At 59.4% G+C, this 14,950-nt stretch overlaps 1 protein-coding gene across 4 annotated transcripts; it reads left to right on the top strand.

The window, feature by feature from the left end:
• Positions 1–1,132: 1,132 nt before the first annotated feature.
• On the top strand, positions 1,133–13,631 carry SAMD10 (sterile alpha motif domain containing 10). Of its 4 annotated transcripts, XM_071446610.1 has the most exons (5): positions 1,141–4,155; positions 6,405–6,601; positions 10,341–10,509; positions 11,847–11,987; positions 12,363–13,631. In XM_071446610.1, exons 1-5 carry the CDS (start codon positions 4,086–4,088, stop codon positions 12,425–12,427), a joined length of 642 nt encoding a protein of 213 aa, XP_071302711.1. In that variant the 5' UTR covers positions 1,141–4,085; the 3' UTR covers positions 12,428–13,631. The 4 variants fall into 4 exon arrangements, with proteins under 4 accessions (XP_071302708.1, XP_071302711.1, XP_071302709.1 ...); XM_071446608.1 differs by lacking the exon at positions 1,141–4,155 and having other exon boundaries at positions 4,243–6,601; XM_071446609.1 differs by lacking the exon at positions 1,141–4,155 and having other exon boundaries at positions 4,247–6,601; positions 12,320–13,631.
• The last annotated feature ends 1,319 nt before the right edge of the window (positions 13,632–14,950 follow it).

Below are 14,950 nucleotides of genomic sequence, written 5' to 3'. Positions count from 1 at the left end.
AGCCTCATCCAGAGCAGCTCCTGATTGAGCATCCAAAATTTTGGAAAGCTCCTATTGATTTGGGGAGCTGAATTTAGTTTTGGCAAGTGCTGCACTCTCACACACACAGCTGCACAGCCCCGATCCAAGAGGGTTTTATGCCGTAGCTATGCAAGGCTGATGAGCAGGCACACAAACCCTGCCCCAGGCTGTGCAAGGTCACTGCCACCTGCTGCACCTTCCCAGCCCACAGGGCAGTGATCCTCACTCAGTGTGCTTAAGCTGAATGTTCTTCCTCTTAAAACAGGGGTGAGGATGCTGCTCTGTGCTGCAGTGAGCCTGTGACAGGGGACCCTTGGCAAGGTGGAGTATCACAGCCCAGGTATCTGCTTGTCCTTGCTCTGGGCAGCCAGAGGTGCTCCCAGCCCTCTCCCAGCCCGGGGCAGGATGAACACAGGGTGCACAGCCAGGCCCTGCTCCCTTGGTGCTGCAGGGCAGTGACAGTCCCTGGCTGGGTCAGGGGTGACAGCTGAATGCAGGCACCTAAAAAAATACCTGTGGGATTGTCACCTGGGGTAGTGATGGGTGCTGGTGACACCCTTTAGCTCCATGCTGGTGTGCCAAGCCCCAGTGAGGTTCGGTGGGTACCCACTCATGCCCACCAGAGCTCATGCAGCACCCACGGGGGTGAGCACCTTCCTCTGCCTCCCCCATCCAGGGAGCTGGAGATCGGGGACACCAGAGACATTTGGGGTGGAAGGAACAAGCAGATGTTTTCCGCTCTGTACCCACTGCAAACATGACCAAAACCCTGTCCATGGTGCCCACTGCACCCTGCTGTCCCCAGGGACCCGCTCCCCCAGCTGGAGAGCGACAGCGGGGATGACGCCCGGGGCAGGGATCGGGGGGTGCTGCAGGAGCGGGGGGATGCTCGGGGATGCTCGCGGCGGGCGGCAGCGCGGGGCCGGCGGCGGGCGGAGCCCCCGGGGGTGGCGGATGGCGGCGCCGCCCCCGGCGCGGACACCGGGGCGGGGCGGGCGGGAGCGCCCGGTGCCGCCGGCGGCGCGGGGGGCGCGGGGCTCCGTCCCCGCCCGAGCGCGGCGCCGCTGCCGGAGGATGAGCTGCGGCCGGCCCAAGGACATGGAAGGTACCGGGCGCGGGCGGGGGGGCTCAGGTGCGCGGCGGGACGCGCTTCCCTCAGCCGCCAACGCGGCGGGCACGGACCTGGCCGTCCACTCCACCCCGGGGGCCGCCCTCCATCTCCCCCCGATGCTGCCCCCTCCATCCTGGGGCTCTGTCCGTCCTTCGTCCCCCGGTGCTGCCCCCTCCGTGCCGGGGGTCTGCTCTTCGTCCCTCCCCCGGTGCTGCCCCCTCCATCGCGGGGTCTGCCTGCCCTCCGTCCCCAGCGCTGTCCTCTCCATCCGGGGAGTCAGTCCCTCCACATTCCCCTTTACTGCCCCATTCCGGGGAGAGGCTGTCCCCGTGCCCTACCCTTGGAATTGTGGTGTGCCAATGAAATGTGCTGGAAAATTTGGATAGAGCAAAGGGATGCAGGTGTGAGGACAGGGCAGGCAGGCCTGGGGGTGCTGGAGCAGGGCAGGACCCCCAGGAAGAGCATGTCAAGGTGGAAGGGGGCTCACTGCAGGCAGGGGTGTCCGTGCCTGTGGGCTCCCACACCTGCCAGGAGAACCTGGAGTCCTGCCCACTGCCCTCACCCCACACTCTCACACTGTCCAACCCTACAGAAGTCCTCAGTCAAGGGGTGTTCAGGGACCTCCTGGCAGTACCCCTGGCAGTCTTAGGAGCACAGATATCCTAAAGGCATGAACATTCCCCCCAAACACTATCAGCGTGTGCCCAGGGCACCCATCCTGCTGCACAGGGAGGACAGAAAGGACATTTGCCTTTTGTTCCCTTCCTCCTCTGTCCTCGGGAGGCACCAGCAGTGGGCAGCCACCAGCCTGAGCTCTGGCCGGGGCTCTTATCTCTGCAAGCTGAGAATTCAGAGGGAAGCGCTGGGGTGACACTCACCACACCCAGGGCCTGAGCCAAGTACACTCCAGGGGAAGCTGGAGAGGCTGGAGGGGGTGCCAGTCCTCTTTGGGTCTGGTTTCATCTTCCTCAGATCTTTGGGAATAGCTCAGGACAGGACCTGGTCCATCCTATAGGCACAACTTCAAAGATGGGATGTGTTGGGGGATTCCAGAGAGCATCACTGGAGTGATCATTCCTGGAGGCTCCACCGGCTCCTGCACCAGGGTGAAGCCACATGGAAGGGGCAGAGGGGACCAGGGCAATGGCAATGCCAGCTGAGCTCATGGTTCATGCCACTAAAAGCAGGATGAGTTCTTCACAAAGCTGCTCCCTGAACTGAGCAAATTCCCTGGGTCCTCAGAGAGTCCTAGGAGCCCTCAGAGACTTCTGCTCCCATCCACCCTTCCTTCACCTGCCTGCAGGATCACAAGAAAGATGACCAGCTCCCCAAATCCACCTCCTATTATAAGTAAATCCCTCGTTTTATTTGGTGTTACACATCTCTTTCCCTCCCAAATGCCGTGTGAGGACCCACCCTTAAGGGTCATCACACACAGGCAGCCAGGCAAGCCAAGAGTGATTTCATTCCTTGAGGAGCTTGTCTCAAGATTCTGCCATTAATCCCGGGAAGCCTGTCTGACCCCGGGAAGCCTGTCTGCCCCCACCGCAGCTGCCTGCAGACACGGCCCCATCTGCAGGGCAGGTCTGTGGGACAGCCACGATGGCATCAAAGACACGGGGATGTTCCTGAGGCCGTGATGAGAAGTGATGGCAGAGGACAGAACAGGAGTCTCTGCCTGCCCAGGCTCCCCTGTGCCCCTGCCTGCTCCTCCTGCAGCTTGGCTCTCTGCCACCGTGTCCCCTGGGCAGGTCCTGGTCACCTGCGAGCAGGAAGCATCGGCGGGAAGTCCCCTGGCCGCCGCTTTGCTGGTAGTGATCAGCCCGGGGCAGCTCGGCACCCACACGGAAATGCTTTTGCCGGGGAATGCTGCCACATCCTGCCCCGAGGTGCCCAGCCCCGGCAGGTTTCCCGTCCCTGTCCCCACCAGCAGCTGCTGCTGCTCCGAGCCTCTCCAGCGCTCACGTTTCACCAGCCATAAAAGTGTCTGGAGAGGGAATGGGAGCGGGAGCAGCGCCGTGCCTGGGGAGGGGACGGAGCCGTGGCTGTCCCTGTCCCACCGCTGCTGGTCCCCCTGCGGTGACCCGGACCTGGCCTCCCCCTCCTGCGAGGCTGGAGAGGTGCCCAAAATGGATCAAAGAGCCATGGAAACAAGCCGGCAGCGATTCCCCGGCGGCGAGCAGGCAGTGGGGTGTCACTCACGGGGGCAGGCAGAGGGGCACAGGGACCCGAGACCAGCAGGCAGAGACTTGCGGTAGTGGGGTCACAGTGGCTGTTTGGGGAGCTGAGCTGAGCTCTCCCCTCCCCACTCCAGCTCGGGCTCAGCCAGCCCGGAGGTTCCTGCATTCCCGTGTCAGGATCCAGCACAGCCTCTGCTCTGTGGGAGCCCCACTTCGGCCGGGACCCCAACACGACCATGGCCATCAGAGCTCTGCCGGGAGCAGGTGCAGCCCGCACCGAGCCCTGCAGCCCCTTCCCCTTAAGGCTGTTCCTCACCACGCTCCTTCTTCCCTTTCCTCCTTCACCCGGCCGCCCTAAGCCAGCGGTGCCCCCGGTGCTGCCACACTCGTGCCACGGCTCGCTTGTGCCCTTTGGTGCCCGGTGGGCGCAGTGTCCCCTGCAGCAGCCCCCCAGGCTCCCTGCCCACCCCGGTGCCAGCTGGCCCTGCCGCGGAATTAGGCGGGAGCACGGGAGGAAAGCCCGAGCATCGCCCGGATCAAACGCCCACGGGGCAGCGGGGAGGGGGTGTCGGTGTCATTCCCCCCCTGTCCGTGTGAGAGCGGCTCTGGCCGCCCGGAGCTGGGATGAGCGTGCAGCCGGGGCTCAGAGGCAGCGGGAGGGAGGCGCTCGGGGGAATCAGTCAGGTGTGGACGAGGTATGAGGAGAGGCAGGGATGGAGCCGCACTCGTGACAGCGGTGCCGAGCGCTCACGCGCATCCCTCCTCCCGCCGAGATGCAGCAGGGCCGGCCATCCCTCTGCTGCGTCTCCACCATCCGCAGCTCGCAGGGACCACCCGAGCCAGGTGAGGCGTCTTCAGGGCATGGCCGGGGGGCTGTGGGGCCGGCGGGCCTGGGGGGAGATGCTGCATGAGCGTTCCTGGCCGGAGGGCACAGCCTCCGGCTCAGCGGAGAGGGGCGGAGGGGATGGAGGGCGGCTGCTTGCTGCTGGGGATGCTGTGGCTACTCCCTGTGCAGGGCACGGAAAGGAGAGCCCGTGCTGGATGTCACCCCCATGTCCCTGCATGGAGTCAGCCCAGGGCTGTCCTGACACGGGGCTCCTCTGTCCCCATCCTTTCCTTGCTCCAAAACGCTCCCACATGCCCTGCTCACCCTCCCTACCGTCCCATGTCGGGTGCTGCCAGTTGATTGGAAAGTTGGGATGCAAGGGCTGGGCTGGGGAAACTGAGACTGTGCAGGAGCTGCTGGAGCCAGGGCCTCTGGGCTGCAGGGCAGCCACTGCCTGCTCCAATGGACAGCCATGCCCCCAAAGCTCCTGGGGCTGCCTTTCTTCCTGGTTCATTTTTCCTTTCCACTTTCACCCCTCTTTCCCATCTGCTCCCGCTCCTGGTGTTGCCTCCAGCAGAGTTTGCTGCAGGAGCAGAGATGCCCATGTCCTGCTGCTGGAGGCAGCTGCTCCATAGCTCCCTATGGATTTGGGTCCTGCTGATGGCCAGATCCCTCTGTAGCAAGTCCTGGGGAAGCCCTGGCACAGCTGAAGGACACAACTCTGGCAGCAGCCCCTCCAGACCTGCCAGGGTTCTATCTGCCACAGCACCCAGTGGCATGGGCAGGTTCCAGCTCAGTGGTATCCCAGCAGAGCTGCCGTGCTCAGGGTGATAGGGACAGGATGGTGGCATCTCAGCCATCCTTGGCTGGATGGAGCACAGCCCACTCTGGTCCTCACCCAACAGGCCCAGGGTGTCTGAGACTGTTGGAAGTCACTCAGGACAGGTGCAGAGACCACCCCTACCAGTCCTGCCTCTGTTCCCCACTGAGCCTCTCCATGCATCTCCCTCTACCTTGTTTTCTCTCAAATCACTTCCCCAGCCATCACACAGGTTCCCTGCCTCAGTTTCCCCATGGCAATGCTTCCTGCTGGGTGTGTTTAAGAAACAACACTGGGTGATGTGGTCTGGGTATCCTGGGACAACCCTTTTTTGCTCTATGTTGACTTTTTTTGGCCAGTTGTTCTCCTGTTGCATAAAGGTGTACTTGAATGGTCTCTTTGAAACCTCTTCCCTCTTAAAACCTGCTAATTAGGAAAATGAGCTGCATCAGGATTTCTCCAGCCCTCCTGCTCTCCCAGGGTGGTTTGTCCTGGAAGTGAGTCACCTTTGGGTGCTGCTCTGCTCTTCGAGGTGGTTCATGACTTGCCTGGCTCCCCGTGGTGGGAGCAGGTGAGCTGGGGGATGCTCCAGTCTTTGCTTCTGCAGATCAGAGCTGCTTATGTCAAGCTGTCTGGCTTTTATCCGGAGCAGACAGAGCGTGAGCCCCTAATACCCACTCACCCTCCTCCTGTGGCAGCTGGGTCCCTTCAGCCCCCCTCAAAGGAAAGCTTTGCAGCCTCATTGTAACCCCAACACCCCCAGCTTGTTAAAACACAAGGAATTGGACTTTGATGATCTTTGTGGGTCCCTTCCAACTCAGAATATCCTATGATTCTGTGAATAAGGGACAAAAAGCACTCGTTGTGGGTAAATGTCTCTTCGTGGTCATTATCGAAGGGCTGGTGTGTGTTTGGCCATCACTGGAGTGCACAGTAGCTGTCCCCAGGCACCCATGGTCTGTGCTGGGGGACCAGCCTGCATTCCCTTCTCCACCAGGCTGCCCAGGGAGGGTTTCTCCGCTCCCCTTCCCTCGGTGGTGGCTGTTTGCTGTCAGCCTGGACCATGGGAAGCAGCTGCCCTGGGCCTTCTCCTGGTCCCTGTCCCAGCAGGGTGGCAGTGACAAGCAGGAGGTTCTCACCACGTGTTGGGGATCAGCTGCAGGTCCTGCGTCTGCTCGGCTGGCAGGTGTCAAAACAAACGTTGCTCATGAGGGGTTTGTGTGGGCAAACATCTTGTCGGGTGCCTGCTGGATCCCAGCGCCAGCTGGCAGTTCCTGGGCTGGTGGATTTCCTTCTTGGCAATGGGGAAGGAAGGCAGGAACGGGGAGATTTTGGAGAGAAGGGCCCACAGCCTGAGTAGCAAAAGGGTAGAAAAGGCACTTTTGTGTGCCCCGGCATGGGGTGGATGGGCACCATGGCCGTCTCTCACCCCCCTTCCCTCTGCAGCCGCCGCTGCCGCCTCTGCTCACTTCAGCTTCTGCCGCAGCCTCCTGGAGCACACGGTGTCGGCCGAGAACCTCAGCTACCGCCTGCAGCGCGCCGCGGGCAGCAGCCTCACCTGGCACGACGGCCGCAGCCAGCGCCCCGACGGCACCGGGCGCACCGTCAAACTCCTGCGGCAGCCGGGCACTGAGGGCTCGCAGGTACCCCAGACCCCACGGGCGTGCCCAGGGAGCACAGTGTGTGCCAGACCCCCTGCAGGTACCCCAGACCCCACAGGTGTGCCCAGGGAGCACAGTGTGTGCCAGACCCCCTGCAGGTACCCACACCCACCCAGGGTGTGCCCAGGGAGCACAGTGTGTGCCACACCCCCTGCAGGTACCCCAGACCCCACAGGTGTGCCCAGGGAGCACAGTGTGTGCCAGACCCCCTGCAGGTACCCCAGACCCCATGGGCGTGCCCAGGGAGCACAGTGTGTGCCAGACCCCCTGCAGGTACCCACACCCACCCAGGGCATGCCCAGGGAGCACAGTGTGTGCCATACCCCCTGCAGGTACCCACACCCACCCAGGGCGTGCCCAGGGAGTACAGTGTGTGCCAGACCCCCTGCAGGAGCATCCCCTCTTTCCCTGCGGGATCAGGTCTTGTTTTGCTGGAAGTTCTCGTGGTTGCTGGGTGTTTAGTTATAGTGACAGGTAAACATCATCATGTGTTTCCATCAGGCCTCGTGCTGTGCGGGGGTGAGCTCTCTGTGTCAGCTCCCCTCTGTGCATTACCTGCCCTCCCACCTGCAGATGGGACTTAAAACCATTTTGCATTAAATATGCCACAACCAAATTCCTTATAATACCTTAAAATCGCTTGTGTGTGTCTCTTAGCCAGATTTGGACCATTGTCTTCCTGAAATTTGAAACTTTATTGTACTGTGGAGGCTGTGAGCCAAAGGTTTCCCTCCATTCACTGCTGCACAGACAGAGGAAGGAATATCAGCCCTGCAGGTGGCTCCTGGTGCTTCCCAGCTCCTCCATAACACCCTGGGAGTCAGGTTCAGAGTGGCACATCCAGACAGTGAATGCTGGAAAGAAAAGAGGGGAAATCCAACTGCCTGGCTTCCAGCTGCCAGCATGGAGATGCTTTTGTATCACAGGGCCTCCGTTCTGCTTTGGCTTCAGAAGGGAGCAGGGACCCCACAGGGATGCATATGGTTGTGATGCTCTCAGGAGCAGCCGGTCCAGGGCAGACAATGTCCCATGTGCTGGTGGCACTGTCTCATCACCTCCAGGTGGCTCCTGCATGGGGACACACCAGCCACCCTCCAGCTGTGGCTTATCATGATTCTCCCTCCTCCACCTCTATGTGCTGCCCAGGAGGATTTAGTGAAAGGCTTTTAATTTGCCATAAGCAAAGGAAAATGCCGGAGTGAAGGGAAGTGATGCAAGTTGCTCCTCGCAGTGCCCCCGGTTCCCCCTGCCACCTCCTGCCTTCCTGCCAGAGCAGCCTCCCAGCCTTCCTGCCTGCTCTCCTCCACACCGGCGCTCGATATTCACGGCTGAGAGTTTATCGGAGAGACAGCGCGGCTCAGCCGGCTGGAAAACAAACCCATGATCCCTTTACACCTCCCCTGCCCCTCTGGGGAGTGCAGGGGCTCACTCGGGGACCCTCCGTGGGGAGGGGGAATGCACGCCGAGCAGGCAGCGGGGGTTTGGGGATGCTGGGACGGTGCCGGCGCAGGGCTGTGCGTGCAGCCGTGTGCGTGCCCAGGGAAATTGCCGGCTGTTTGTCACCTCTTCCCCCGTGCCTCGGAGGGTTACTTGGATAATAGCTGTGGGAAGCCCGCGGTAAGCTCCCGGGAAGCTGGATGTTATTCCCCCCAGCCCCTCCGCTTCTCATCATCGCTCGTTAGTGAATCCAGAGCAAATCGCCGCCTCCTCCTCCTCCTCCTCCCCACGGCACACTCTCGGGCGCGCTCAGCCGAGTGTGAAGGAGCCGCGCAGCTGGGCGCGTTGGGCTGGGGCTGCTCCCGCAGGCAGGCGACTCCCGGGATGCGTCTGCTGGAGCCGGGCAGCTGCCGGGGTGTCCCCCAAAGGTGAGGGTTTGGCTCAGAAACGGAATCCTGTGCCATGTCTCTTGGATTTTCCATCTGCTTTGGAAACGGACTCCTTGCTTATTAACGCACAGCCTCCCAACTTTGCCTTATTCCCTCTTGCTTGGATGTTCCCAACGAGACCTGCTTGAGGATCAGTTCTTTTCCAAGCTCAAAGGCTCCCCTGGGCACAGGCAGCAGCCCCACCAGGCTGGCCATGCTCCATGGCAGTGCCCGGCACGGGGCAGGGAGCACATCCAGCCCAGCTGCCCTCCACTGCCTCCTCTGCAGCATCTCTCAGGAATGTGTCATTAGTTTCAGTGACTGCAGGATGTCTGGAGTCCCTCTTACACTAATTATCCTGCTCCTCTATTAGACATGCTTAATTAGCCAGCGTTCACGGCAGAGGTCGGTGTTGGCACACCGTGGGCCACACGCTGCCGACCTTTGCCGTGCCCGTGTGTTGTGCATCAGCTGCTGTTCCTGCCCTGTCCCTGCCGTGCCTGGGGCATGGGTGAGCCCTGGCAGTCCAGTCCCCTTGTGCTGTGGGAAGCAGGGACGCCTTTTCCACCCCAATTTGCTGTGATCCAGCCCAGGACAGTCCCAGCAGCTTGGGCACAAGCTTTGGAGCAGTGATGTTTGCCGGTGCTGCTCAAGGATGGAGTCTCAACATCACCAGCAGTGGAGAGCTCACCAATCTCTCCTGGGTGCTAAAAGCAGGGAAAGGGAGATTCCTGCATCCTCCCTCCCATTTCCCAGCCAACCTGGAAGATTCCCTAGGAGAAGCAGGCTTGCTCCCTGTGCAGCCACAGCTCAACATGGAAGATTCCCTAGGAGAGGCAGGCCTGCTCCCTGTGCAGCCACAGCTCAAGATGAGTGATTTGCTCTGTGTCAGATAAGTCCAGGCTGCAACAACCTTGTGAGGCCAGAGTAGCTGTGATAGGGGAGAGAAAATGGAGCTGCCAAGTGGCTCAGGGTGAGACTGGGTGGCTCAGAGTGAGACTGGCCAGTGCAGCAGACAGCTGGAGGAAGGGAAGGTGGGGTGGAGGGATGCTGTCAGAGAAGCCCCCTCTCCCTGTGGGCATAGCTTGGTACTGTGAGTGGCATAGCTCAGCAGGTGGTGGAGGTGGCCAGGGCACACTGGGGTGCTGGGGACTGTGGCCCTGCTTTATCCTGGGTGTCTCTGAGCATAGCAGCACCCCAGGAACAGCTGCAGGATTGAGAGGTGGCCTTGGACACCTGCAAGGCTGCAGGACCTTGTTGTGACCAGTCAGCTCAGGGTTGAAGGAGGTTGACAGGGAGAGTCCTTCCTACTCCAGGGCACCAGCTGGCTGCTGGCTGCTTTCCCGGGGAATTCTGGTGGGGATGAGTTTGCACCAGCACCAACATCTGGTGGGAATGGCTTTGCACCAGTTCCTACTCTCCTCCAGGATCCCACTGGCTTCATCCCCACTGAGAGCTTCCAGCAAATGCCCATCTCTGCCTGGTGAGGTGGGGACCCCGAGGACCCCAGGACATCTCCTGAGCCTGTGCAATGCTCTGCTGGGCTGGGAGATGCATAGGGGAGGGGAGTTGGGTCTCTTGTCTGCAGCAGGAGGGCTGGGAAGTTTAAAGTGTTGGGTCTATACATGGCAGAACAACCAACTCAACCTCCCATCCCCACTCTCCGTGCCCCCTTTACTGGTTCCTCTGATTTCAGGGTGAGCCCAGAGACTCCAGAGGGTGTGGAGCCAAAGTCTGCAGAGTCACCACAATCCTGTGCAGCCAACCAGCATCTCCCCCATCCCCATGGACTGATTTCTGTTTTCCTCCTCCCAGGGTTGAATCCCACTAACACTCTCCCCTCCCACTCCCCTCAGGTCCGTGGCTGTGACCATTATGGCATCTACCACACCAGCCCCACGCTGGGCAGCCTGGTCAAGCCAGTGGTGCTGTGGACCCAGCAGGATGTGTGCAAATGGCTGAAGAAGCACTGCCCACACAACTATCTCATCTACGTGGAGGCGTTCTCCCACCACGCCATCACAGGTACAGAGTGTCCTCTGGACTGTGCAGAGAGTGTGCTCCTGGGAAAGGCTGTTGGGACCTTGGTGGTTCATAAGATGGATGTACCCTTCATTTCTATCCCCTCTCCCCATGAGATGCAGCCAGGGTGAGAACAGGGGACACAGTGGCACTGACCCAGGCTGGGCAGGAGGCATCTGCCACCAGGGTGAGCTCCAGGACAGGCTGGAGGTTCTTTAGAATGATTAAATTGGTTTATGAGACAGGGAAAGGTCTTCTCATCACCTAGCTTAATATAATAATACTATTATAAAAGCTTTTTCAATACTGAAAATTTTTGCATAAGAGAAAAATCTCTGCCCAGTTGGAGTCCAAGTTTCAAAGGTCTTTGTCCAGGTCCAAATCCAACTCCCAGTCAAGTCCTTCAAGCAGACTCACCTCTAGGATCTGCTCCCTCCCCTTTGCTCCTTGTGGACAGTGGCTTTGACCTCTGTGTAAGAGCATCATTCCAGTCCAACTTCAATGTGTGCAAGGCCAGACTGAGCTCTGCCAGGGCCAGGGGACGGTGGCAGGGAAGTGAGGGCAGGAGCTGCCTGGGGGGGATGAGAAATCCTAATGCAAAAGCTCAGCCAGCCCTTGCTCAGGCAACAAAGGCAGCATTAGTGAGTGTATGCTGTAAAGCAAGGACAAAAGCTGGTTTAAAATCCCTCCTGTAATAGCCCCAGACTGGAGGGAAGTGGCTCGGTGGGGACTGGAGCACTAATGCGTTGTGATGGGCACCGCCATTCATTGCCCCGGGATGAGCAGCCCTGTGTGGGGACTCTGTGCTCAGAAAACATCTCCTCATCTGGGAGGTGGAGCAGAGAATAAAAAGCTGCTGCCTGCGGGGATGGGTTGCAGGATTGTGCTGCTGATACCTGGCAGAGGCTGGGGACATGAGCTGCCACCCAGCGCTCTCTGAAAGGGAGGTCACAAACCAGAATGGAAGGGACCTGAAAGCTCATCTCATTCCACACCCTTGCCATGGGCAGGGACAGCCTCTGCTAGAACAGGTTTCTCTAAGCCTTGTCCAGCCTGGTCTTGGACACTTCCAGGAGTGGGGCAGCCGCAGCTTCTCTGGGTAACGTGTGACAGAGCCTCTCCACCCTCACAGGGATGAATTTCTTCCCAGCATCCAGTTTAACCCTATCCTCTGCCAGTCATTCCCTCTCATCCCATCCCTCCACGCACAACTGCAGGCAGTGAGAGAGCGCTCCCTCCTCCTTCCTCCATGCTGATGGGTTCCCCTTTGTGCTGCCCTTTCCTGGGCTCATCCCCCACTCTTTGTGCTGGTGGGGCACTGAGCCATCCTGTGTCTGCAGGCCGGGCGCTGCTGCGGCTGAACGGGGAGAAGCTGCAGCGCATGGGGATCGCGCTGGAGGCGCAGCGCCAGGAGCTCCTGCAGCAGGTCCTGCAGCTCCAGGTGCGCGAGGAGGTGCGGAACCTGCAGCTGCTCAGCCAAGGTAGGGCCTACGGGGCAGCCCACAGCTGGCTGTGGCACACAGGGATGGGTTGTGGGGCCGTTCAGGGAGCACAGGGGAGAGTTGTGATGCACAGGGACAGGCTGCCACACGCAGCCCAAAATCCATCAGTGGCACACAGGGATGGGTTGTGGGGCCGTTCAGGGAGCACAGGGGGGAGTTGTGATGCACAGGGACAGGCTGCCACACGCAGCCCAAAATCCGTCAGTGGCTCTCTGCATGGAAGGGAGGAGATTCTCTGGGGATGGTAGTGGGTGAGCTGCGACGTGCCACCCTGCAGGCTGTTTATTCCTTCCTCTCCCACCTTGTTCCAGCTTCTTTTGGAAATGTCTCCTAGCTGATCCGTCTGTTTGGCAGATTGCACCAACACTGTGAACCGAGCTCCGCTGGGATGGGCTGTGCATCGCCGATACGAGACCTGAGCCACACGCTTGGAATAAGAAGAGACAGCTTCCCAGACACTCCAGGGCTCCTCTCCTGCTTCTTCCTTCTCTTTCTTTTAAAGGAACACATTCCTGTGCAGGGATGGAAGGTTTCTTCCAGCAGACATGGCTCTTGGCTGGAGGAAAATCAGCAAACCAGCTGCTGGGACAGATGATGAACTTCCATCCACCTGAGCCTGACAGTTCACAGGGAAAGAGATGGAAAAAAGGAGATGGCAAAAGGCAGGGCTCAGCACTGTGGAGAAAGGCAATGCAGTGATTCCAGGGACAGCTCGGAGCCGTGTGCAGGACACTGAAACATTATGCACTTGGGCAACATCCCAGCACCCAGCAACTCGTGTCCATGCCTCGGAGCTTATTTAGGCAGCTTTGGTTTCCTCATCAGACTGGGCTGCCTTCCAGTGGCCAGGGAGGTGACGTTATCGGTCGCAAATACGATGATACAACCAGCCAAAAAATTCAAAGCGGGGCCAAGACCCCAGCAGCCAGCTCCACTTGGTGAGTTAAAAAGGGAGCTGAGTCATCAGAGCTGGAAAATCTGCAAGTAAAAGCAGGTTGGATGCACCAGGAGGGTGCCATGGCCGGGAGGAAGCTGTGCCAAGAGCTCATCCTTCATCCACAGGCAGGCAGGGGAGCCCGTGCAGGGCTGGGAGCAGCAGGCAGGGGTGCTGCTGTGGGGTTGTGGGGCTGGGGGAACACTGGGTGCCAGGTCCTCCCCTGCTCCCATGCCCGGTCCTGCTCTGCTCCATGCTCCCACCAGCTCTGCAGAGCTCTGCTCATCCAGACATTGGCAGGTTCCTGTTCTGACCTCCTGCCAAGAGCTGGCGATGGTGCCACCAAAGCCAGGCACCTTCCTGATGACCTTCACCATCATTACAGTAAAAGTGTTTGCTGTCAGGTCCCCATCTCCCAAACTCTCCCATACAGAGCTACAGACTGCCCCTGTGGGCAGATAAGGAAAATCCATGTGTAAATCAGGATTTTTGGCCAGGGTGGATGCTGTCACCTCCCCACATTCCACCTCAAGTGATGAGGGTAGGGCTGTGGGTCATGGGGGTCCAAAAACAGCAGCACCCCAAACCCCCTGGGGCACTGGGATGTGGAGGCAGGTCATGGTGCTCCCTGGCTGGGCATCCTCCTGCCTGCTTCTGTGCTGGTAATAAATTAGAGACTGTTATTTTAACTCACTGCTCTTCTGACTCTTCCCACACCTGAACCTGTGAGTTTGGTCCCTCCAGTCCTTCCTGGGGATGCTCAGGAGATGTCTACAGCCCTAAATCCCTCCATGCTAGGCTGAACATCTTCCCTCTCTGCCTGTGAGTCAGGAGTCTGTGACCCTAAGCTCTGTCTGCAGGGAAGCAGCTCCAGGGCTTTGCTGTGTACCCCAGAACACAGGAATTAGAATTTCCTCCTCATTCCATACTGACCTTTTCTGATATGCAGCAAAATTTGCTCTTCTCACCTCACTGGAGACTCATGAGCAACAGAGCTGGGAGAATTTACTGAGTTTAAAGAAAAGGAAAAAGAAGCCAGGGAAAAGCCCATCTTCCCCTGGTGGGGTTTGTTGCTGTCCTGGTGGGGCAGTGGGAGCTGTGGGGAGGCACGGGGGGCTGCAGGGTGACGAGGGGCCAGGAGCCCAAAGAGCAGATCACGGCTGCAGGTGTGTGCCCATCGTTAGAGGGAGACGCTGAGCTTCTCTCCGGAGCCTGGGAGCTGCACGGGGAGAAATGCCTTCTCCAGGCTCCGGCTGGGCTCATGCAGAAAGCTGATGGAGATCAGGCTTGGAATGCAGCTGGGGTGCACAGAACAGTGCTGGGGCTGCCCTAGACCCTTGGAAAAGGCAGGGTTCCCCCCAGATCCTGCCCCAAAGCCTGGCTGCCCCTTGCTGTGATCCTGAGGATGCTCTGGCTCTCTCCAGCTCCTCAGCATGAAAGAAAGCAGACACCCGACCAATTGCATTCAGCCAGAGCCCCAGCCATAGGGCTCAGGTATCTCTGAGACCCACCAGCACAAGATGAGGTAGAGGAGCAGTGTGAAAAAATGTTCCCAGGGCTGGCAGGATGATGCTGTCCTGCTCCCAGTCCCCTGCTCTGTGTCTTTGTTCTGATGAGGGTGGTGATAGTGAGAGCAGAGCATCTTGGCAGGCTGGGTCTGAACTACTGCTCTGGCAGTGTCTGGTGCCACCTAATGCCCATGGCTTGTCCAAGGGGCACCCAGGACTCTGCCCAAGGCAGCAGGGATGCATCCAGGACAGCCCCGACATGGTTTTGACTTCAGTAGCTCTGGGCATACAGCAAAATGCATCTGCATGGTGGATCCAAGGAAGGACAGTCCTCCTCATGGGTGAGAGTTTGGTGGTGAGTATTACACCAGGACCCTGAGAACTGGGGGCAGATGCTGCTCAGGATCCTCTCGGATTGAGGCACAGCTTGGTCACTCCTCATCTTTGGCTGAGCAAGAAAAATACCTTCTATTTGTCCAGCACTTATCTGCCAGTGATAT

This window comes from Agelaius tricolor, unplaced genomic scaffold (genome assembly GCF_023055355.1).
Source record: "Agelaius tricolor isolate 1412-34295 unplaced genomic scaffold, bAgeTri1.0.p SCAF_23, whole genome shotgun sequence".
Lineage (NCBI taxonomy): Eukaryota > Metazoa > Chordata > Aves > Passeriformes > Icteridae > Agelaius > Agelaius tricolor.
This window is presented reverse-complemented; position numbering and strand designations above follow the sequence as displayed.